This window comes from Rhinichthys klamathensis, unplaced genomic scaffold (genome assembly GCF_029890125.1).
Source record: "Rhinichthys klamathensis goyatoka isolate OS25496 unplaced genomic scaffold, OSU_Roscu_1.1 h1tg000123l_1, whole genome shotgun sequence".
Classification (NCBI taxonomy): domain Eukaryota; kingdom Metazoa; phylum Chordata; class Actinopteri; order Cypriniformes; family Leuciscidae; genus Rhinichthys; species Rhinichthys klamathensis.
The window spans coordinates 7,244,030-7,270,040 of NW_026606660.1; the positions used below are offsets into that span (position 1 = coordinate 7,244,030).

Consider the following 26,011-nt stretch of genomic DNA (forward strand, 5'->3'; position numbering starts at 1 on the left):
CAGCGAGCCTTCTCGTACAGACCCTGTGCAAGATCAGGGAGGGCGAGGAGCAGGTCATTTTGGTTGCGCCCCACTGGCCCACCCGGACCTGGTTCTCCGAACTTGTACTCCTCGCGACAGCACCTCCCTGGCCAATTCCTCTGAGGAAGGACCTCCTTTCTCAGGGACGGGGCACCCTATGGGACCCTCGTCCCAATCTTTGGAACCTCCACATGTGTTTGTTTTAAAATAAGTTTTAAAGAAGTATTAAAATGCCTATTTAGCAAAGGTAAACTGGGAAAAGGCTTTATTAAATTGGTCTGGAGAAGAGCCACCAGCCTTGTGAAATGAGGTAAAGAAGGCCTGAAAATTTGGGGTATTTATTTAGGAACTGACAAATATATTCAGAAGAACTGGGAAGGAATAAGATGTGTGACCGTTTGTCAAGGTGGACATGGGTGATGCCTCAGTTATCATTTAGGGGAAGAGACTTGGTCGCAAACAATCTGGCTGCTTCAGCACTTTGGCATAAACTAAACGTGTTGAATCCACCTGATGAAGTAGTTCATTTACTACAAAAGAATATAAATGACTTTTTTTGGCCGGGTCAGAACTGGGTAAAGTCTGCTATTTTATATTAACCAGTCAGTGAAGGTGGACAAGGCTTAATAGATATAAAAAGCAGAATCAAGGCTTTCAGGCTGCAGGGAGCACAAGTTACTCTGGGAAAATCTGTTAGGCTGATACAGCTTGTTCCTTATTGCGCAGTATGAATTGTTTTAAATATGATATGAATTTGTTTTTAATCAGCCTTAAAGATATGGAATGAAGGATTTTTCTCTGTTTTATAAATCAATTTCAAAAGTGGGGAATTGTGTCTTTCAAGTAAAGAGAGATTCAAAAAGCATCAAAAAAGTATCAAAGTGGTCGGATCTGTTTGGGCAAGACTCATCTCCTAATGTTGGAAGTCGCTGTATAAGTCACCCATTGAAAAACGCATTGCAGATCTTCAGTGGAGAATTGTACATTCTGCAATTGTGACGAATAGATATTTGGCACGTGTTGACCCACTGTGGGGAAAGAATGTTATTTTTGTGGTCATGAAGAAATCTATTTTTAGATCCTTCTAGGTAAAATGGTTTGTTTCAGATTTTAAAGAGGTGACTTATAACACTTGGAGAAGATATGGATGAAAATATATAAAGTATGTTGCCACAGATTCTCTATAATTTTCTTAATTGGTAACACAAAGCTGGCAATATGGATTACAAGTAAAAACAAGCAGAAGGATAGTGGAACGACTTTACCTGAAGTTATTTTAAAGGCTTTTGTTTCTGCAAGGATTAAAACAAAGGTTGCTTTTTTTAAGTTAATTAAAAATGTGGTTGCAAATTAGTGAGTTTTGGGGACAGGCAGAAGTGTTGTGTGTAGTGTAGAGGAGATTTTATTCCTAAATTTGTAGTTTTTATGTGATTTTTTGTGAATGTATTGGTGTTAATGTCAAGTCAAGTCACCTTTATTTATATAGCGCTTTTTACAATACAGATTGTATCAAAGCGCTTCACAGTGATAACATGAAAACAATATAACAAAGTTTGTTTCTAAAAGAAAATTGCGTCAACGTCCACCTTAAGTAAGGCAGATCAATAATATAATGTATGTTCTGTTCTAGTCTATAGGCTAATGCGATTGCATCAGTTTCTGGATATTATCATCACTGGCAACAGTTTTCTTTTTGAGACATGAGTGATCAGTACTGAGTTTATCAGATCATCTGGGAGCCTCAGTCTGGGTACGTGCTTGGTAACACAAAAGTCTCCAGGGTCTCCTCTCCTCTCAGTGTCTCAAGAGTTTAATGTTGTAATTTACAATCCAACACTAGTGTGTAAAAATGCTAAATAATACATTTGCAATAATTTTTATGTTGGTTGGGTCATCACAGTATAGAACTGCATGTTCGGGAGAAATTGAAATTTATGATTTATTTATTTATTTTCAAATACAGGTCACAAATCTGAACAAACAATTAAACAAAATAACATGTAATTTGCTAAAGGTTCTGACAAAATGTTAATTGCTGCAGTCTATTTAAAATGTTTAATTAATAATGAATTATTTAAAAGATGAATGACTGATTCAATGACTCACTTATACTTGACTTGTTTCATTACTTTTTAAACAAATCTCTTTTCCGATCTTTAACGATTAATCTGTTCTTTATAATAGCTTCAAACTAATCTCAACTGTACTCCTTTTTAAATTTGAGTTTTTAACATTTCTATTATATATTGTGGCCAAAAGACAAACCTGTTTAATTTTTGCAACAAACAAAGTCAGAGAAACTATTAAAGCACATTTGATTACAGCACAAATAGGCCACTGGTCTTCCTAAAAGCACTGAATGAAAGGGCAGTGTGTGTTTCACCCACTAGATGGTGCCATAATCATTCTTAGATGCCCAAATTAACATTGCCAAAAATGAGGTTCAGACTAGGTCATATGCTGGATTTTAAATGAAAAGAAAACAATCACTATATCCAAAAAGACAATTACTTATTTATAGCATCATCAGCGATATTCTGTAATGTTTTTTTTTTCTTTGTGCAGTAGTGAAAATGATTTAGCATATTTTCAAGTTAAGTATTATCAAAATACATTATCAGCATAGCATTTATGAAATGATTTTTTTTTTTTTTACTTTAAAAAAACAAAACATTTTAAACCCTAAAACTTCTTTTTGCTTATGAAAATCCCATATTTGAATGTCAACCCCACTATACATTTAATAGCTTAATCAAGCACAAAAAATACAACTGAAGTGCAGAAAGGTCTTGTTGGTTTGCAGTAGAATAATTTTCAGCGCAGCTCTTCATGCATCCTGTGGATTCTCTTCTGTCCAGCATCCCTCCCTTGTGCGATTCTCAGGCTCCGTACGTCAGCAAAGTCATCATCCGCTTCTCCATGAGAGCCATCTGCTCTCACACATGGAGCTGCCGCTTTACCCACCAGACACAAATGCAGTGCCCTTTGTGTCCTGTGACACAGTTTGTTAGGGGTAAGCTGTCATGTGTCAAGGGGAAAGTTGATGGGAATATGTAGTAAATGATTTATGATCTGATTTATGATCCGAAAAAGACCAGAAAGGGTTTAATATTCAGAAATTAATTTGCCCCTAAATGTCTGTGTACTGACAATGAGACCAATACAATAGTGTTTAAATTTGTATTTGTATTTGTCACTGACACACTTTACCCCACAGATACCAGTTCGGGCTTTATTTAATAATTCCTTGGTTTTTTAGCCAGACAGTTTTCATGGTTTATACATTAGAAAATCTCTAACATGTATAAAATATGTATCATGTAGAATGTATATAAACCATGTAAATTATACACATATATATATATTTTACCATGCAAGCAATTTCTAGAAAATTCTGATAACACTTTGCAATCCGGTTCCTTTAGTTTGTTTAATTGATTACCGGTAACTAACTAGCTGCAATACACAATTGTTACAGTATTTATTAATCTTTGTTAATTTTAGTTAATAAAAATACTATTTTAGCTCAGGTCCATTTATAAAAATGTAAATAAACTTAAAAATAAAACTTTTGATTGTAATTATTAGTAAATGTTGAAATTAACAAACTAAGATTGAGATTTTACTAATATAGTTAAATCAAGCATTGCGTTAGCAAGCTCGCATCAGCTGACTCTCAGCTGATCCACGTCTACCAACAGGGATACTGTATATAAGGTCCATTCAGTTTTATCAGCAGCTTTATCGCATTGTTAAGGAGCTAATTACCCCCTCCATCACCAGCTCCTCTCGTTCAGTCAGGACTTATCCTTATGAAATTCCTCTGCGATTCAGACTCAGTTTTCTTGAATTATGTTGTTAACATTAATGATATCTGCAATAGATTTATGTTGGTTCTGTTCTGTTTACCCTAAGGGGGGTTATTGCTGCTCTCCCTGCTCTTATCCATGCTAGGCTGCATGGATGGGCAGGAGTTCTTGCCCAGAACAGAATCATATACCGCAAATCCAAACTGCATGATAATTTGTCAATCACCTTTGGCGATAGTGGTCCTGACAGAACTAATGTTAACAAATGGAACCTTATAGTAAAGTGTTACCAAAATTCTATTTAATAAACTTTTTTTTTTTTCATTAAATAATTCTATAAAAACCACTGATACATCTTAACCACCTCTTTGTCTCAGATTAGGCAAAGCAACCTAAGCCATATGAGAAATGTGTCCTTGGCTGACATTAATGCTAATCAAAATTAAATAAACTTGTACCTTTAAGAGAGTAGAATTCTAAAGTTTTTGAAATATTTTATACATGTAATATTTTTTGTGCTTATTATTTTAGTATTTCCTACAGATATTCATTCACTCTGTCTCTGAAACTAGGTCTGAAGTAGGACACAGGCTGTTTTCTTTGTTTTTCCTCTTAGCAAAATATCCACTTCGAATGCAATCAGAAACAGTTAGAATGCATGTGCATCCATCAGAGCAGAACATTGCAAGCAGTATGAATCAGTCACATTTGATACAAAGTACCAAAGAAAATCTTAAACGTTTTATGTGCTGAAATCAATTATAAAGACTCTCTGCTATATCAGGACAGATGTATTCACTCCACAATATTTGTAAACAACTGCAGCGGAGGGGCTCAAATAAGTGGTATGTAGAACAGATCCCTAGACGCACACCAAGGACGCTACAAAGTAAAACTTACGGGACAGTGTGGAACAGATGGGAGAGTAAAAATATCTGCCCTCCTATACGCACCATGTCAGCAAAAACCTGCCTTCAGGCTCAGCGTTCGCATAATTGACTCAGAATAAGACCACGACAGTAATGAGAGAGACCAGAACGAGACCAGCACAGTAATGAGAGAGACCAGAATGAGACCAGCACAGTAATAAAGACCAGAATGAGACCAGCACAGTAATGAGAAAGACCAGAATGAGACCACGACAGTAATGAGAGAGACCAGAACGAGACCAGCACAGTAATGAGAGAGACCAGAATGAGACCAGCACAGTAATGAGAAAGACCAGAATGAGACCAGCACAGTAATGAGTGAGAGCAGAATGAGACCAGCACAGTAATGAGAAAGACCAAAATGAGACCAGCACAGTAATGAGAAAGACCAGAATGAGACCAGCACAGTAATGAGAAAGACCAAAATGAGACCAGCACAGTAATGAGAAAGACCAGAATGAGACCAGCACAGTAATCAGAGAGACCAGAACGAGACCAGCACAGTAATGAGAGAGACCAGAACGAGACCAGCACAGTAATGAGAGAGACCAGAATGAGACCAGCACAGTAATGAGAAAGACCAGAATGAGACCAGCACAGTAATGAGAGAGACCAGAATGAGACCAGCACAGTAATAAGAAAGACCAGAATGAGACCAGCATAGTAATGAGAGAGACCAGAACGAGACCAGCACAGTAATGAGAAAGACCAGAATGAGACCAGCACAGTAATGAGAGAGACCAGAACGAGACCAGCACAGTAATGAGAGAGACCAAAATGAGACCAGCACAGTAATGAGTGAGACCAGAATGAGACCAGCACAGTAATGAGAAAGACCAGAACGAGACTAGCACAGTAATGAGAGAGACCAGAACGAGACCAGCACAGTAATGAGAGAGACCAGAATGAGACCAGCACAGTAATGAGAGAGACCAGAATGAGACCAGCACAGTAATGAGAAAGACCAGAATGAGACCAGCACAGTAATGAGAGAGACCAGAACGAGACCAGCACAGTAATGAGAGAGACCAGAATGAGACCAGCACAGTAATGAGAGAGACCAGAATGAGACCAGCACAGTAATGAGTGAGACCAGAATGAGACCAGCACAGTAATGAGAGAGACCAGAACGAGACCAGCACAGTAATGAGAGAGACCAGAATGAGACCAGCACAGTAATGAGAGAGACCAGAATGAGACCAGCACAGTAATGAGAGAGACCAGAATGAGACCAGCACAGTAATGAGAGAGACCAGAATGAGACCAGCACAGTAATGAGAGAGACCAGAACGAGACCAGCACAGTAATGAGTGAGACCAGAACGAGACCAGCACAGTAATGAGAGAGACCAGAACGAGACCAGCACAGTAATGAGAGAGACCAGAACGAGACCAGCACAGTAATGAGTGAGACCAGAACGAGACCAGCACAGTAATGAGTGAGACCAGAACGAGACCAGCACAGTAATGAGTGAGACCAGAACGAGACCAGCACAGTAATGAGTGAGACCAGAACGAGACCAGCACAGTAATGAGTGAGACCAGAACGAGACCAGCACAGTAATGAGAGAGACCAGAACGAGACCAGCACAGTAATGAGTGAGACCAGAACGAGACCAGCACAGTAATGAGTGAGACCAGAACGAGACCAGCACAGTAATGAGTGAGACCAGAACGAGACCAGCACAGTAATGAGAGAGACCAGAACGAGACCAGCACAGTAATGAGAGAGACCAGAACGAGACCAGCACAGTAATGAGTGAGACCAGAACGAGACCAGCACAGTAATGAGAGAGACCAGAACGAGACCAGCACAGTAATGAGAGAGACCAGAACGAGACCAGCACAGTAATGAGTGAGACCAGAACGAGACCAGCACAGTAATGAGAGAGACCAGAACGAGACCAGCACAGTAATGAGAGAGACCAGAATGAGACCAGCACAGTAATGAGAGAGACCAGAACGAGACCAGCACAGTAATGAGTGAGACCATAATGAGACCAGCACAGTAATGAGAGAGACCAGAATGAGACCAGCACAGTAATGAGTGAGACCATAATGAGACCAGCACAGTAATGAGTGAGACCATAATGAGACCAGCACAGTAATGAGAGAGACCAGAACGAGACCAGCACAGTAATGAGAGAGACCAGAACGAGACTAGCACAGTAATGAGAGAGACCAGAATGAGACCAGCACAGTAATGAGAGAGACCAGAATGAGACCAGCACAGTAATGAGAGAGACCAGAACGAGACTAGCACAGTAATGAGAGAGACCAGAATGAGACCAGCACAGTAATGAGAGAGACCAGAATGAGACCAGCACAGTAATGAGAGAGACCAGAACGAGACTAGCACAGTAATGAGAGAGACCAGAATGAGACCAGCACAGTAATGAGAGAGACCAGAATGAGACCAGCACAGTAATGAGAGAGACCAGAACGAGACCAGCACAGTAATGAGAGAGACCAGAATGAGACCAGCACAGTAATGAGAGAGACCAGAATGAGACCAGCACAGTAATGAGAGAGACCAGAACGAGACCAGCACAGTAATGAGTGAGACCAGCACAGTAATGAGAGAGACCAGAATGAGACCAGCACAGTAATGAGAGAGACCAGAATGAGACCAGCACAGTAATGAGAAAGACCAGAATGAGACCAGCACAGTAATGAGAAAGACCAGAATGAGACCAGCACAGTAATGAGAGAGACCAGAATGAGACCAGCACAGTAATGAGAGAGACCAGAATGAGACCAGCACAGTAATGAGAGAGACCAGAACGAGACCAGCACAGTAATGAGTGAGACCATAATGAGACCAGCACAGTAATGAGTGAGACCATAATGAGACCAGCACAGTAATGAGAGAGACCAGAATGAGACCAGCACAGTAATGAGTAAGACCAGAACGAGACCAGCACAGTAATGAGTGAGACCAGAATGAGACCAGCACAGTAATGAGAGAGACCAAAACGAGACCAGCACAGTAATGAGAGTGAGACCAGAATGAGACCAGCACAGTAATGATTGAGACCAGAATGAGACCAGCAATGAGTGAGACCAGAACGAGACCAGCACAGTAATGAGATTGAGACCAGAATGAGACCAGCACAGTAATGAGAGTGAGACCAGAATGAGACCAGCACAGTAATAAGAAAGACCAGAATGAGACCAGCACAGTAATGAGAGTGAGACCAGAATGAGACCAGCACAGTAATGAGAGTGAGACCAGAATGAGACCAGCACAGTAATGATTGAGACCAGAATGAGACCAGCACAGTAATGAGATTGAGACCAGAATGAGACCAGCACAGTAATGAGAGTGAGACCAGAATGAGACCAGCACAGTAATGAGTCAATTAATAAATAATCCACGTTCTACTGAATTTTTCAAAGAGTCACAACTCATCTTTATCAAAACACAATGATGCAACAGTGCCTTCTCGTTTGCTCACAATACTCACATGGAAATCTGCCAGTAAATGTAAAAGCGCTACACCTGTACAACCTGTCTGGCAGCGCTAACAGATGGGAAGCGCTTGGGGGCTAGATGGGAACATTTATCGTGCCTCTGGGGGAACACAATGCACTGCGCACCATGAAACCTGTACTTGATGGATGTTTGTGTACGAGCACATAAACGCATTTAAACCCGCTCTTCCATCCACAGAATACAGAATCTGCTGGCAGCTGATGCCTACAGTCAGTTCAGGCTGGTATGGAGGCTTGAACACAGTATTGTTTGCTCAATATAGTACAGATCTCTAGGGGGAGTATCAGAACGCCAGAGTTCTTAACATTCCCTCAAAAATGCACAGCAAAAATGGGTCATGCTTGGAACTGTTTCCTATTTCTGTGACATCGGCCGTTGTGTATGGAAGCTCCCTTTTTGTGTTTAATCGCTCCCTTGACCTGGATAAATAATCATTGTATGAGGGATATTTTACTTCTATATTTTATATATTTGATTATTTAATAAACTGGATAAATAGGGCAGGGCATTGGCCTATATTAGAGTCTGCTTTCTAACTTCTCAATTAAGTTTGCAGAAATGTCTGAAAATGATGCACTGAAATGGAAATTCTGATTTATTTGTCAAATAATGTAAAAAGAGCTTTAAGATCACAGATAGATTTATTAGCATGCGATCTGACTTCATTCTGAGGCATTTACGCTTGATGGAACAACAGATAGCCTCTAAAGCCCTGATGAATTTTACACTGAAGATACTTTTATTTTTCATCAACTTATTTAGATTTTTTATTTTCAAACCCATTCTCTCCTATTGCTATTTTCCAAAGAAACAAATTAACAGTTATACATGACAAAATATAGGCCATGTCCCTGTGCACAGTCCTTTCTGAAGAGAGAAACATAATGAATCTGGCATCTTTACAGTATTTCTGTTCACTTGATGAAATATTTTAGGCTGAAGTGTGTACAGCGGATCTCAGTTAGTTTCCTTACCTGCTAATGTATTTAATAACCAGTAAGCATGTAGCGGACTAGCAGTGAAGTTGAGACGCATCGCCACAGGGGTATTTATTAGATACTCACCATGGTACTCGTTCATGGCCACTGAAATTTTTCAGACGAGTATTAATCATTGAAAATAAAATACATAAAAAATATTTAATAATTTCGAAATTATATACTGTACAGAAAGAATAATATACTAGAGTTGGACTATAAAATCAGCAGCAGGCAGAATTCGTCTTTGTCTGCTGTTTCAGGTTTATCTGCATGGTGTGCTCTTCTTCTTTCACTGACTCCTCATTGGTCTTGAGAATGTGCTTCACCAGGAATTTAGCAGCTTCATCCACATTGATATTCTACTAAAACAAACACAACTACGAAGCCCCCCTAGACCCACTTTGTCAAAAAAATAATAATTATAACTATCTCGTGGCCTCAAGATAGTAACTCGTGGCCTCAAGATAGTATCTCATGGCCTCAAGATCTCTTGGCCTCAAGATAGTATCTAGTGGCCTCAAGATAGTATCTAGTGGCCTCAAGATAGTATCTAGTGGCCTCAAGATAGTATCTAGTGGCCTCAAGATAGTATCTAGTGGCCTCAAGATAGTATCTAGTGGCCTCAAGATAGTAACTAGTGGCCTCAAGATAGTAACTAGTGGCCTCAAGATAGTATCTCGTGGCCTCAAGATAGTATCTAGTGGCCTCAAGATAGTATCTCGTGGCCTCAAGATAGTATCTAGTGGCCTCAAGATAGTATCTCGTGGCCTCAAGATAGTATCTAGTGGCCTCAAGATAGTAACTCGTGGCCTCAAGATAGTATCTAGTGGCCTCAAGATAGTATCTCGTGGCCTCAAGATAGTAACTCGTGGCCTCAAGATAGTAACTCGTGGCCTCAAGATAGTATCTCGTGGCCTCAAGATAGTATCTAATGGCCTCAAGATAGTAACGCGTGGCCTCAAGATAGTAACTCGTGGCCTCAAGATAGTATCTCGTGGCCTCAAGATAGTATCTCGTGGCCTCAAGATAGTATCTCGTAGCCTCAAGAAAGTAACTCGTGGCCTCAAGATAGTATCTCGTGGCCTCAAGATAGTATCTCTACGAGTATCTCTCGTGGCCACGAGAAAGTATCTTGAGGCCACGGGATACTATCTTGAGGCCACGAGTTACTATCTTGAGGCCACGAGATACTATCTTGAGGCCACGAGTTACTATCTTGAGGCCATGAGATAGTTATAATTAATTTTTTTGACAAAGTGGGACTAGGGGGGCTCGGTACACAACAGACAAAACACAAAACTTTTATTTTAATTTAATTAAATCTAGGTGGACAAGTAGTGACAAATTAAGTTTTATGACATTCCAATAAATAAATACAAATTGTTGTAATTATGTGAATTATGTAGTATGAGAAAACCCTTGTTCCGTGAAGGTTGAAAAACATCTCAGGTTATGACTGCAACCCTGAATTCCCCGAGAAAGGGAAAGAGATGCTGCGTCATGGAGTTGACACTATGGGGATGCCCTCAGCATCACCGGTGTCTGAGCACGTGTACTAAACACTCCAATTTTATTGGTTTACAGCAGTCTATGATGCCAAAAGCTCTAATAAAGTGCTAGCTATGTCAGTATTAGACAAAGCTCTTAGGGAGTAGCTTATCAAAGGGAGTAAATCAACTACAACCTTCAATGTATCACTACTTCAAAGGGGGAGAATATAACCTCCACTTTCATCAGAGGAGAGAGTGGCATAAAATAAATGCCCAAACTCTTGCCATTGCAACTCAACCTCTAGGGAAACAGCAGGGGAGCTTAAGCTCTACTTATTCACCCTAAAGCCATAGGGAAGAGTGCTTAACCCTATTTGAGCAAATAACCTATCCAGGAACCACTAGGAGACTCCATACGCATCTGATCAGAGTGCGGCCCTAACAAGAAGGGAGGCCAGCATGGACCAACTAGAGACTTTGCACAATATCCAGCCATAGGGGAGCATAATGTCCTACTTCAAAACCCAACCTTAGTTGGGGAGGGAATAAACAAAACTGGGGAATTTCGTGAATACCTATCACAATTCCATCCTTCCTGCTGTACCCCACGGGTATCTTGAGAGGAGTTCATGTTTTTGCTTAAGTGCTCAAACCCTTAGTAATTTGTCCTTCAGGCTATTTACTACTTCTGCCTCTACAAGAGAGAGCCTAATCCTTAGTCCTACTTAGAGAAGGAGGGAAATGAAAGCAATACATAATGCAGTATGCCCAGTAATTCTCATTACCCAGACTTTAAACCCCAAGAAAGTTGCAGGGGAGCTTGAGCCCTACTTTAAGACAATGTGACAGGGCACAATTGGCAGCTCGAACCCTGCCTTGAGTAAAAGTACTCAACCTAAGATCCACTACAGCTAGCGCCTCGTTTTTTTCTTTCTTTCTTTTGACACTAGACTATAGGTGACAGCTAACAAGCAGGGATGCATCACAGGTAAACTTTCTCTACGTATTAGCATTGTGGACCATAGTAGAGCACACTTTCAAAAGGGTAACGATATTCCTACTTCAAGTCCCAATATTAATTGGAAACAGGTAAACAAAACAGGGGGAATCTTGTGAGTGGCCCATTGTAGTTCTGTCCACCCTGTATCTTAAGAGCAGATTAGGTAAGGGAGCCTGCCAAATGCTAAAAACTTAGTCATTAGCCTTCCAGGCCACAACCTTCACTATTGCTGCCCTTCCCTTCCTTATTCCTGTTCAACAAAGGAGGGAGAATGCAACCCGATCTCACGACCAATTCGTCCGAATTTGACGAGTGATTAAAAGATGGCTAATTCGTAACAATTCGTACGACCTCACTCGTACGAATTAGTAAGATTTTTGCTAAAACGTACATATTTGACGAGTTGCCCAATTCGTATGAATTCGTACGAATGACCTACCCCTGACCCCGCCCCTAAACCTACCCATCACATGGGTTTAGACAAATCGTACAAATTCGTACGAATGAGGTCGTACGAATTTGTACGAATTAGCCATCTTTTAATCACTCGTCAAATTCGGACGCATTGGTCGTGAGATAGCGTTGGAGAATGAGAGCAGGGCATTATAAGGCTGCTTAGAGCTGCTGCTCCTCCGAGAGGGAAGCCTACTTCTGTACTTTGCCAAAAAGGAAGGGCATAATGCAATGTGCCCAGTAACTCCTACCCAGGCTTTAACCCAAAAGGAGCCGCAGGGGAGCTCAGGCCCTACTTAAAACCCCAATGTCATTGAACATTGAAACAGCTCATAACTGCTATAGCCAGAAATTAGTTTAAGTAGAGCACCTATCCAAAGAAGAGTGAAACCTCTACTTAAGAACCCAATAATAATGGGGAGTTAGATAAACGAAAGATAGGGAGATGTGAATTACCGCAGTTCTGTTCAACTTGCTCTTCCTTCAAGGGGAAACCTACTCCTCTAGGGAGAAAATGAAAGCAGTGCATAATATAGTGTGCCCAAAAACTTATGATCACCTAGGCTCCAACCCGAGGGTGCCACCGGGGAGCTTGAGTCCTACTTAGAAAACCCTGCTCATGATGTCAAAGACTGCCATCAGCCAGTAAAATTGCCGTGCTTGGTACACGTGTTCCCCATAGCGTCAACTCCATGATGCTGCCCCAAAAGGGAACCCCAGCTTCCAACCCTAAATGTATAGTCTAAATATGGAAACTAGCATGATACAAATCCAGTCACCTTTGCTGATGTCTGAAACCATCCAATAAAACCCTTCTCCTGGCAGATGTTCTCCAAAAGAGAGGCATTCCTCTGGCACAATTTAGTCTCATCACATGTATTGGCCAGTAGAACAGCAGGGATTGGACAGCCATTTTTCAACATTACTTGGCAATCAAGTTCATGTTTCCAGTTCAGAGCTCGATCCAATGTTGACCCGTTTATCACATCATACATAACAAATGCACCACTGGATCCCTTGAAGTACACTCGGTTCAGTCCCCTCACGCGCGACCTAAATAGCAGCAAATAAAAACATTTTTAAAGCAAATTATGGTCCCAATTCTCCAGTTTCATGGAAACACAGACACTGATCAGCTTACATGCATTTCGGATATCATGTAATTCTTGCCTGGTGCTTTGTACTCAATAAATATGAATATAAAATGAATGAATATGCAAATGAAATATGAATATGAAAGTGAAACTGTTCCATGATTTTTTTATAAGTGTTTAATTTCTGTCTTATTCTCCATTTTTTCTCATGATGCACATTAAAATTATTAGTTTTATGCATTCATGATCTATTATGGCAAATCAAAATAACAAATGTAATCTACATAATTCTATTAAAATAATTTCCTTTAAACAAGGTAATACGACTTACCTGCTATATCCCAAAGCTGTAATCTCACACGTGTGTGACTATCCCAATCGATCACCTTCATTGGAAAATCCACATAGTCGTTTTCAACTCACATATCGTTTAACAAAGCTGGTTTTCCCAACTTTATGGTCTCCAATCACTAAAATTTTTAAGAAATGTTCAGTGAATCTTAATTCTGAGTCTTTCTGACATTTTCCTTGGATAGTTCTAACAAATCTCATCTGCAACAAATGATCGTTCAGGTTTATTCTGCCGTTGAAATCCCTGTCTTGTTTTCCAACTACCTAACACAGACAGTTTCCAGCATCAAAACGATAAAACAAAAAGAAGTTACATAAAACAAATAAGTCACATAAAAGGTATAAAAGGCCATTTTTGGCATTTCAAATGCAAAAAACATGCATAAAGTGACAGTGAGACATACGGGTGTTGTAGACAGTTCTTTAACATTGTCATATGAAAGCAATAACTAGTCACATTTTGGGAAATTATTAACTAAACACCTGCAGCAACAACCCTGAGAGCTTATTAACAATGTACAATATTTAACATAAACCCAATAAAACATGCTCACTATTATAAGATAAGCAATTCTGACTAATACAGAACTATACTGTATATTTAATCTGTAGAAACATGTAGTTTATCTACATCTATATGGTATGCAATAGGACACAGATGATTATTTTCAAAAATATAATAGCACAAATGTTTAAAGATAAACTCAAGACTATAGTATGCAATCTGACAAGATCAGAAACAAACACATTGCATTGCAAAAGAAAAAAAAAGCTTACAGCATAATCATTAATATCTATAAGTTACAAAAACTTTCTATAATTGCTTAAAAAGTTAAAATTCTATTATTAATAATACTAATTTAGTAACCATCAGGTCATACAGAACTTAAATGGTCATAACAATAAGAGGATATAACTGTCTACAGGTATGCTGCAAACATATGAGGACTCATGATACATTCTGGTGAAACTGCCGTCGGTGGCCCTGTTGAGCATTAGGGGTCCTTGAATCTTCATTAACACACTATCTGTATGAAGCATATAAGTATTCGGAACAGATATGAAAACATTCAACCAACAATAAAGAGAAGTTACTAAATACAGGCATTGAAACTGAAAGATCAATGTTGTCTATTGAAAAGGTCTATGTAATAATACAAACTCTGGCTTTAAGTTATGACCATTTAAATCCAAAGCTATAAATATTTACATTACTTCATAACTTTTAAAAAATCACACATAAATGGAAGAAAATTAATATATACACTTTCTATTGTACTTCAAACACACAAACTATAAAAAAATTACATAAAAATAATACAGCATGGAAAAATACAGTTAGTATTGACATTGGCACTTAAACACTATCCGTTAATTGCTACATTGTACTTTTAGGCATTGGTTATCTACACTTAGTTTACAGCATACATACACTGATATGATGCCCTAACTAGACCTAAAACTGTTTGATAATCATGTCCATTTAATATAGTCTCAGTTTTAAAATACAGTTTATAAAAGTCATGTAGACTGATTGTATAAAACACATTAAACACATTAAACATTAAATTGTCACTCATAAGAGTCGCTGCACATTTTTTAAATTTCTAAATCTTCAGTTTCTGCTACAATGGTTATTTTCTGCTGGTCCTTTAGATATTTTGATCTATAATTAAAAGCTTAAACGGCGCAGAATATACAGCATTACAATGACTGGTGTTGTTTTCATGTCAACTACTGCTGCCATTCTAAAGCAAGTGATAGTGACAGAAATCAAAGGGATCCTGCATGTTTGGGTTTCTGCTTTTACTCAATCCAGCATTAACATTAGGGTCCAAAATTAACTTCTTCTTTTTTTTTTGGCCACACCTGCCAATTGTGGGTGAATTTTGAAAATTTGCCTGCTATAAAATCATAAAAAAAATAATTTCATTACTTTTTTTTTTAGAAAAAAAAACACATTTTATTTCAGTATTTTCATTTTAATTTAGTTTAACTTGAACAACTAATATGCATCTCAAAACACAACAAAATTACCAAAACTTTAAAATGGAAAATTAAACATTTAATGAAAAATAAATGAAAAACTTTTTTGGCCACACCTGCCAATTGTGGGTAAATTGAGAAAATGTAATGGCCATTTTGTTATATTGTTGGTTATTGTAAAATAATAATAAAAAAAATGTTTATTTCAAGTAACATTTTTGTTACTTGAAATAAAATAAACATTAACTGAAATAAAATAAAATATTTAAAAAACGTAAACTTTTTTATTTCAGCTGGTCGCAAAGGCAACATTTCTAATTTTCATGTAGTTCAACCTGAAGTACTAAAGTAACTAAAACTGACATGGAAAGCAATAAAAACTAGACATAAAAATAATGAAAATGACAAAAACATTACAAAATAAAAATAGAAAATAAAAACTAGTTCAAAATAATAATACAAAAAACTATAATAGTTAAAAACCAAAGATACTAAAATAACAAACACTGGCTCATTGAAAATAAATACATTGTGCACACGCTCCATGCCTCCATGCCTATATGCAACTTTAAAAGACGTACTGGCAAAATTTGACTTGCATTTGGCACTTGTTAATTTTGGACCCTGGTCAACATACATCCATACAGATGCTCTATCAAACACATATAATATTAAAGCTCTCCAGTGCAAGCGACTTAAGTCACACCACTGTACAAACTAGTAGCTATTATTTCACAACAGCTGACATGATCTCTTAAAATAAATGTGTTTCAGAGGGTCGAGGAGCTTTGCTTAAAGTCTCTGAGAATGACGGACGCGTACGTCACACTCGGCGGCGTGCATAAGATGGACTCAGACACCGGGGAGTTGGGAACGGGGCTGCCCGAGCCGAGAGAATCACGAAACGGAGAAGGTGGCATCAGAGCCAGAGAGTCCTCCATTGACATTTTGATCTGTACCAACTCCTCCTCATCGTGGATCTGTGCATTGTCATACATGTAGCCATGAAGAAGTCCAAACTGCTCATTTTCATCCTCCTCCAAAGGGGAGACAGGCTCGTCTGGGTAAGCACCCAGTTGCATGGGCAAAATTGGATGTGGATGCAATATTTGGGGTTGAAGCGGCAGCATCACCCTGTCACCTGGCTCAGGCAGGCTTATGATCTCATCCAGATCGGGCACGAACTTGAGCATCTCTTGCTGAAAGTGGTCTGCAATAACATGTTGGGGGAGAACACTGCTTTTTTGTGGCACGTATTGCTCAGAAGTGTAAAAAGTCAGATGGGCGCCCACCTCCTTCATAGGCTTGCTGACAGGCGACAGCCTGAGAGCCATCAGAGGAGGGCTGCCCGAGGGATTGTATCTTATCGGGTCGCCCTCGTCCTCCTCGGCTACATTGTATAGAGTCTTGGTGCTTAAATCGGAAAACTCCATGCCTGGGTTATTGTAGGTATTAGTTAGGGGTTTGATGACAGCCGTCTGATTGGATCCGGCTTCCTGCCTCTTCACATGTACAGACAGTCTGTGCCACATGTGTTCCCCTTTCGGAGGATGTCTTGAACCTGGTTCAGACCATGACACAGACTTTCCATTAGAACTATGAACAAAATAAAGACGACTGTTATTTCACAGGAACCGAGAAAGGTGAACACAAGAACAACATTTCTCGTTCGTGTAAAAAAAAGTTTGAACAAGCAAAAAATTATGCTGAATATTATTATTATTATTCATACATCTAGAGTATCCTTAAAAATATATGTTTACAGGTCAATAGAGGTGGGTGGAAATCTTTTATGACCAAAATCTTTTATCACAGAATGAACAATTTTATATTGCATAATGATTTACAGTGGGGACCAAAAGTCTAAAACTAACTTAAATGTGGTATTTTTCCACATAAACCTGGATCATGTGACTCTTTGTGACAGTCAGACGTTTTTCTATTAAATGCTCATTGGAACATGGTCTTCTTATGATCTTCAGGTTTTGTTCAAATCCAGTCCCGATGTCATTAAAGGGATAGTTCACCCAAAGGTGAAAATTATTCCTGATTTAGAAGTCCAAAAAAGTCGATCCATCCATCACAAAAGTAATCCATACGACTCCAGGGGGTTAATAAAGGCCTTCTGAAGCGAAGGGATGGGTTTTTGTAAAAAAAAAAATCCATATTTAAAACTTTATAAACTAAAATATCTAGCTTCAGGCAGATGGCCTACACAAGTCGACTTGCGCCAAAAGAGTAACTTCTGATGCGATGTATGACGTAGTATGTAGCATAAGCCATAAGCTCTTGGAGTTCAAACAAACAGGGCTGGGCAACAAACTCAAGCTCCTCTTCTCTTATATCGAAATCTTCCGATTTTTCTCTTTAAAAATTCTCGTTATAGACTATCCTTTGTGCTTACGCATTCGTCAGTGCGTCATGTCAGAGATTACTCTTTTGGCATAAGTCGGTTTGCATAGGCTGTCTGCCCGGAGCTAGTTATTATAGTTTCTAAAGATTTAAATATGGATATTTTCTTACAAAAACGCATCGCTTCACTTCAGAAGGACTTTATTAACCCCCTGGAGTCGTGTGGATGTTTTTTATGATGGATGGATGCACTTCAAAATGCACTTCCATTATAAAGCTTGGAAGAGCAAGGATATTTTTTAGGATATAACTTGAGGGTGAGTAAATCATGGGATAATTTCATTTTTGGGTGAACTATCCCTTTATAGTAAAAGTAAAACTAAATACTTAAAGATACAGAAATATGTGGAAAATTCAATTAAACTTTTCACTCAAAGATTATGCTAATTAATCGCAAATTCAAAACAACAAATTTGGCTGAGAAATTACGCACAAAAGATGGTTTAAAATCATTATTAATTGTGTTAAATGAGAAAAGCAACAAATAGACATTACAAAAATTTGCTTTAGAAAGAAATATTTTATTTGATTTAACAGAATTTATTACACATACACTTTTAGGCTACAACGGCCATGATTTTTTTCAGAAGCTGCATCTGAATTGGTATTTATATAAGACCAAAACAGTTTGGTTGCCAACATTCTTCAAAATACCTTCTTTTATGTTCCACAAAAGAAAGAAAGTCATACAGATTTGAAACAACATGAGGGTGAGTAGAGGCTAAAAAAAACAATTTTCCTTTTTGGGCAAACTATCCCCAATATTTGAAAAAACATTTTAATGAAACTATAAAAGAGAAACTAATACTGCCGGTAGGTGGCGGTAAATGTCTAAATAAGTAAGTCATTGAGTCATTCGTTTAAATGGCTGATTCATTCAGGAATTAAGTCAATGGCTCGTTATGAATCATTGGTTCACCCGGTTGATTCGCTCAAAACGTTGAGTTATGCATATAACTACTAGTCCGCTGAATTAAACCTAAAGGGACCAGCACCGCCACATATTATCCCCATGTTTTCATGGGAGCGATAGCCCCTGGCTTAAAGTTCCCGCGGTAAGCACGGACTGAGCCACCGTCGCCACAGTGACATCTAGTCAGTAAAACTGAACAAACGTGTGCAGCGAAGCCCAACTGGCCTCCACTCAAATGTCCCCCTCTAAATAGCGCCCATGACGTCGTCATGCCTCTTGCCGGCAGAGCCAACACTTTACTCTTGTATGCAATAGAAATCGCCTCCATGATCCAATGTGAAAGGCGGTGTTTAGATAGTGGTTTCCCATGAACCAGGTTGGCAAAAAATAAAAAAAGTTGGCCAGAAGAAAGCACCGCCTGCATCTGCTTGATGTACCTGCGTAAAATTCGCACAGGACACAAGGCATGGAGTCTCCTTCCTCCGAGTCAATAGAGAGGTTTGACAGGGTGGGCAGCTCGAACGAGATGCAACACCACTCTTGACCCATCTTACAGTGCATGGAGATCACCAACGTGCTTCGCTGACGCCAGTGCCAGCAGCTGTTTTATAAGACAGCATCCTTAGATCCAAGGATTCTAATGGCTCAAATAAAGGTTCACAAATCGCCTCCAGAACTACAATCAGATTTTGTAACGGGCCATAGACACCACACACAGGAAACTGAATGGCAAGCAGGTGCAGTGGTGCACGCTTGCCGCAGCACCATTAATGCCCTCATGAGAGACCAAAATGGCCACCAAGTAAAAATTCAGCGTGGAAATGGGAGCGACCTTCCACCATTAATTCTCAATATTCCTGCAATCAGGCATTAATAAGGCAATAAAGATCTTCGCCCGCACCACTCTTCAAATATGCACATATAGCCCCCTTGTCGACAGCGGCCTTGTGCTCTGTATTGTGGCCACGACATTGATTGGGAGCCCCGCTGCCTTCAGATTCTCCCTCTCAGGCGTGTAGGCTCATAGAGACCACAGTTCTGGCTGAGGGTATAGAATCTGCCCCCACTGTCTAAGATAGCAGGTCACTGCATAGGGGAAGACACCATTGTGTCCCTGACAGCAACGTTACGATACTAGCGCACCATGTCTTCGCTGGACAGCAAGGGGCCACTAAAATCAGTGACAGACCCTGCTGATGCATGTTGTCTAGCGTGGGCTGTTTCAGCACTGTCGCTGACCACTCCCCATTTATAGAGCTCCCCATCCATGTAGTTACACATCTGTCGTCACTACTATACGGGACGTAACCCTGCCCAGGGAAATTCCCTTTCACAACAGATCCTGGGTTCCCAGGGGATCAGAGCTCAAACGCACGATAGCGTTGTCATGACTTGTCCGTTTAAATGTCGCATGGCATTCAGCCCAGTGCTCAGGAATGCAGGCATAAAGAGGAGACCCAGCCGAATGACCGCTATCATTCAGGCCATGAGCCCCAGCAGTCTCAACACTTTACGAAAATGCACTCGCCTGCCCAGCTGAGAAAGACTGCAAAAATCCTCAAAAATAGCTATGTTCTGTCCTGAATCTGTTCCTAAACCGAGATACGAAATATGCTGAACTGTTAAGAATCCCAGAGCTCATAAATGGGAGACAAGTGCTTGTGTTTGCAACACTGCTTGTTCCCTGCTGTCTGTAGCCAGGAGCAGCTCATCTAACTACGCGAACACACTCATGCCCTGATGCAGAGCCAATGCCGCTTCTGCACATTTCATAAATATGCAGGGTGCTAGGGACAGCCCGAATGGCAGGACCTGGAATCCATATGCATTCCCCTTGAAGAAGGACCTCAGGAATTTTCTGTGCCCTGGGTGGATTTTGATATGGAAATATGCATCGGTCAAATCCACCAATGTATACCATTCCCGGGGACACAGAGAGCAGAGCAGGTGACGTACTGTAAGCATTTTGAACTTGTAACATCTGAGATGCTTGTTCAGCTGCTGTAAATCTAGGATAGGGCGCAAGCCCTCACTTTTCTTTGGGAAGAGGAAGTAACAGCTTTAAAACCCTTCCCCCATTTTCCCTTATGGAACCACCTGAATTGCCCTTTTGCTGAGGAGAACACGATTTCCCTCCCTCAAGACTGGGGAAGCCTCTTACGACACTGAAGTCATAATTACTCCGCTGAAACAGGGGAGGCGCGTAAGGTACTGCAGCCGATAACCCCACTGAATCGTGCGAAGAACCCACGGTGTTATAGTGCGCATGCGCGCCACTGCTCGAGACAGACAGCGAGGATCCCTGGCATCACCTGGGGAACCCCGGTCACCGTGATTTTGCCAAGTAAGACATGGTCCTGGATCAACATATTTTGTTGATCCTGGATCAACATTCCTGTCCCAAAATGTAGTCCTTACCCATTCCCTACCCCTAAACCTACCCCTACCCATAACGTTTCCCTAAAATCGTAATGGGTAACGAAAAGGGTAGTGATAGGTGAATAACACTGATGTTTAAGTACTTCACCCTGGTTCTAAGCCTAAACTTGACATAAACGGTAAACTTGTCCCTCAAATCTGATTGGTTGATTGGAAAGTTGATCCAGGATCAACAAAGATGTTGATCCAGGAACATGTGGTACTTGGTGAAATCACGTTCACCGGGGAACCCCCACCTCTTTTTGTGAACATTGATGGATATTGCATATCACTGCTTTTTTCTCAACTGTCGGCAGATTGTTTTGACATACCAACACATGAGGCATTGTATGCTGAAGACAAAGTTTCTTTATTGATAACAAACTTGCAGGGTCTTTTTTTGCACAGAGAGAAGAATGCGGCTACATCTGGGCCGACGTTCTTCCCTCATCTAAAATCTAGGGATCTGACTGCCTCTTCTTTCCTGCAGAGAAATATCTCCCTTTTGCCGGGGGCGGACCCTTCTTCCCGGACCACGCCTGCTGTTTAGGCTGTGTGTGCGCCCGTTCAGCCTCCCAAGCACTGTGGCTGGCCTCTTGGCTGGTGACGGTCGGGAAGACGACCTAAACTTCGGTTGTGCAGACGACTGCACTGGTCTGCTGAACTTCTAGGCAGTGAACCCTTCAGAGATTCCTCCTGTTTCTGGGAGTTCTCAAACCATGCCTGAAACGCGTCAGATGGCGATGAACCACCTCTGGCCATCGCATGACCCAAAGACACTAATGCGCAACATGTTGCACATAGTATGTAGTTGGCCGTGGACTGTACTTCCTCCATAAGCTTGTCACATGTCCTCCCTCTGACATGGCCTTGCTCAGCTCCCTCAAGCAAATAGCTCAGAGCTCTAGCCATGCAGGTCTCATCACTATAAATCCTGCTGAGCTGTTTGTATGAGAACCGGCACGGAGGGGGGGAGGGGCAGTCCACTCCACTCCACTCCACCGAATAAATCCTGAATCAGAATAAATCCTGCTGAGCTGTTTGAATGAGAACCGGCATTGCACCCATTGAACAGTTCGATGGCTCAAATGTGTAAATAAATAAGAAACAACAACATTGTCTTTAGAAACCCTTTTTTTTGTGCAGAACTACTTCCTTCCAACCACAGATTCAAATCTCAAGTTGACAGTTTAACAGTTGAGCCCAAGCCTCCGTTACTAAGTCTAAAACGTAACTTTAGAACTAGCAACGCAGGAACGCTGAGTTGCTTCATTAAAGCTTATTGAATTATGTAGAGAGAGAGAGAGAGAGAGAGAGAGAGAGAGAGAGAGAGAGAGAGAGAGAGAGAGAGAGAGAGAGAGAGAGAGAGAGAGAGAGAGAGAGAGAGAGATCGACTAAGCAAGTGAATTACATGCATCTATCTGATATTCTTCAGGTCAATCTTATATTCATTATAATCACAAAATCAGTGTGAATGCCCACTGATGAATATGAATGAATATCTTTGTCTTTTTCCTTTTAGTTAAGGGGATTTCACATGACCGCGCTAGTCAATTAATTTGTTGGTTGCGTTTTATAAGGTGTTGTTTAAAGTAAAAATAACGTCTTGCAAACTTGCTACTGACTCACTCATAAAGACAATCTTTGCTGCCTAACTTTCACACGCTGAACGGCCGCTGATGGCCTGGAGCAAACATCTAAACAAATTGTCAAATAGGTGCTATGTTAGTCACATATTTGAGATCTAAATAACTTCATTCTCTCCTAAAAAACTCTTAAACCTACATTCCATCACACAACAACAGTAGTATTTGTAAATTATAGTGGGTTTGCTCATCCGCCATGACACTCAATGTGAGTAATGCTGCAAGCAGTGTGTTACAAAAGGTGAAATAGCTTCTTTGGGGATACTGGTAGAATATCGCATGGCTGGAGAAGGCTCTTAGCCAATCAGATTCGAGAACCAGAACAAACTGTTGTGTGTGTGTGTATATATATATATATATAAAATATTACATTAAGAAATAGCAAATAGCAGCATTTCTACACTCAGACTTTTGGTCCCCACTTTATATCACAAAATACATTACAAATAAAAGGAACTTCAGCTTATTTGATTATTTTCCCATTTTATTTGGAACTTGATGGACTCAAACCAAACACCAGATTATTCATAACAAATAATTAGTCTGGCATCAGTGCACAAACAGCTTCGCATTATGGGACATTTGAATTGAAAAAATACTTGTAAAACAGTATTTTAACAGTAACAGTAAAACTAATATTATAAAACAATTAGTTGCAACTCTAAATTTTACCACAGCTGTTGCAAAACAGCATATACATAATATGATCTATATTAAATGCAACAAGTTGCAACCGTAAAGAACTAGGTGCAGAGGTCATACATATCTTGACTTGTTTGTGACAAGTCCTTCTCTGTATTTTTGCTTTACTTTTTTGTTTCACTGCTTTCATGTGTAGATACCACCAATATATTTACTGTGGAATAAAAATTATAGCTAAATCTTTTTCCGGCTGACACATTCCTTCCATTATCTGATATACACCATGAAACTGCCCAGCAACTCAATAGTTGGTTGTAGAAGAATAATAACTCTTGCACTTGCCATTACATACATCTAAAGCTACTATAGTCACACAGTCTCTCTCAGCCCTGCTGCTTAGACGCCCCTGGGTGTGCAGGTTTTAATTGTAGTTGACCTGAAAATCACAAGATGTCTGAGAGAGCCGTTAATTGAGTAAGCTCCTGGAAATGGCATGATCCTGAGGTCTGGAGAGAATTACAGGACTGGATCCATGGGCTCTAGCGCAACAGGACGGAGAAAGACTGTGCTAATGCCGCTGAGCTACTTACTTGGCATTTCCAGATGAGTTCTTCTTACGTTTGAACATGTTTAGTAGGCTGTTGCTCCTGCAAGCAATTTTTCCATCGCCCACATGCATACGCACCACATCGGAGGTGGTGAACGCGCTGCGTACGTTCCTCTCGGGCTTAGCGAGTATTATGTACATTTTTGGCGTGAACATGCATCCGAGAGCTACCGTCACGCTGAGACTCACAGAGAAGGACGTAGTGATGATCTTGTAGTTGGAGCCGAAGTAAATCGGCACAAAGGCCAACCAGATAATACAGGTGGTGTACATGGTGAAGGCAATGTACTTGGCCTCGTTGAAGTTGGCAGGGACATTGCGAGTTTTAAACGCATAATAGGTGCAGCTGAGAATGAGCAAGCCATTATAGCCCAGTGGCGCCACCATGCCCACATTACTGGTATTGCATATTAGAAACACTTCTCGAATACTGGGGTAGGACTTAATCGGCTCTGGAGGCTCCAAGATGATCAACGTGACCTCCAAAGTCAGTTGCACACTGATGAGGATGAATGCGATCACCACTTGTGCCCAGGCACTCATGAAGCGCGGTTTACGCGTGCATATCTTCTTCTTGCTGCCGGCCAGAATGCGAGCAATGCGGTTGGTCTTGGTGACGAGAGCCGAGTAGCACATGGAGGCAGAGAGGCCAACGAGGAGGCGCTGCAGGTAACACGAGGCTAGGGTGGGACGGGCGATGAGAGTGAAAGGGCAAATGTAACCCAGGAAGATGCCAGCCAGGATGATGTAGCAAAGTTCACGGCTGGAGGACTTGACGACTGGCGTGTCTCTGTACAGTATGAAGATGAAGGTGACAAAACTGGTCACTAGGATGCCCAGACATGAAAAGACGACAGCAGCAATGGATTCAGGGTGACTCCACTCCAGGTAGCGCAGGGGAAGTGGCTCACAGACTGAAGAGAAAAGACAAAATTATTATATCAATGTGAGACTATATGAACACAATGCATGAAATTAGTATTAAAAGTGTTTGTTACGGCAAGCATCACTATTATTATTATTGCTGTACTGTTGTAGTACTCGAGACCACTTTTTGAAGGTCTCGGTCTTGTCTAGGTATCAACCGCATTTGTAATTGTACTAGGTCTCGTCTCGGTCTCAGACCAATAGGACTCTGGATTTTATTTCAAAAACAGTCAAGACCACAACTGCAGTGGCATCACTAAATTTCCTGTGCATTGTCGGATTTATTTTACATGCTCTACATAGTGTATTATTATTATTATAACTGTATAGTATACACTGTTATTGTTACACTATTCTAACTTTATTTATTAAATATAAGACATTTCTCAGGAAGTAAATGTGTATCTTTCAGATGAAATTGCAGAGTGCTGCTGGTCTGGTCAGGTCTTGTCTTGGTCTCAACCCCTCAAGTCTTGGTCTTGATCTTGGTCTCAACACACTCAGGTCTTGGTATTGACTTAGTCTTGACTACAACACTATACTGTGCTATAAGCGATGTGCAATTCATTTTATAAGCATCAAACTTTCGATTTTGTCTGGTGTACAATAAAGTGACCTAAAGAATCCAACAGACTTACACTGAAGGGGGAGCCTTGCCAAAAATACAGATCAGAAAATCCTAGGAAACCACTTTGAACACCAAACTGCATTGCAACACAAAAAAAATACTCAGAGCACATTAGCAACCACAAAGCAATGTTTTGGCAACCAGCCACAAACATTTTGAATTGAGTTTGGTTGATTTGAACCAGTAAGTAACCACCTAGCAATGCCCTAG

The 26,011-nt window shown here is 40.4% G+C and overlaps 2 protein-coding genes across 4 annotated transcripts in view; both read right to left on the minus strand.

Moving 5' to 3' along the window:
* Positions 1-9,455: 9,455 nt before the first annotated feature.
* Positions 9,456-13,823, minus strand: rab32b (RAB32b, member RAS oncogene family). Its single transcript, XM_056255831.1, is given in 4 exon segments — positions 9,456-9,596; positions 12,957-13,230; positions 13,599-13,691; positions 13,693-13,823. Coding segments are annotated over 4 exon segments (639 nt in total).
* Positions 13,824-16,266: 2,443 nt separating this feature from the next.
* The window catches only part of grm1b (glutamate receptor, metabotropic 1b), a 36,659-nt gene continuing 26,914 nt past the window's right edge, over positions 16,267-26,011 (minus strand). For 2 of the 3 annotated variants that reach the window (XM_056256028.1, XM_056256027.1), the window contains exons 8-9: positions 24,230-25,160; positions 16,267-17,204 (exon numbers count right to left, since the gene is read on the minus strand). In XM_056256028.1, coding sequence (XP_056112003.1) covers positions 16,379-17,204; positions 24,230-25,160 — 1,757 coding nt within the window. In that variant the 3' untranslated portion in view covers positions 16,267-16,378. The remainder of the gene's footprint in view (positions 17,205-24,229; positions 25,161-26,011) is intronic. The other variant, XM_056256029.1, reaches the window with a different exon arrangement.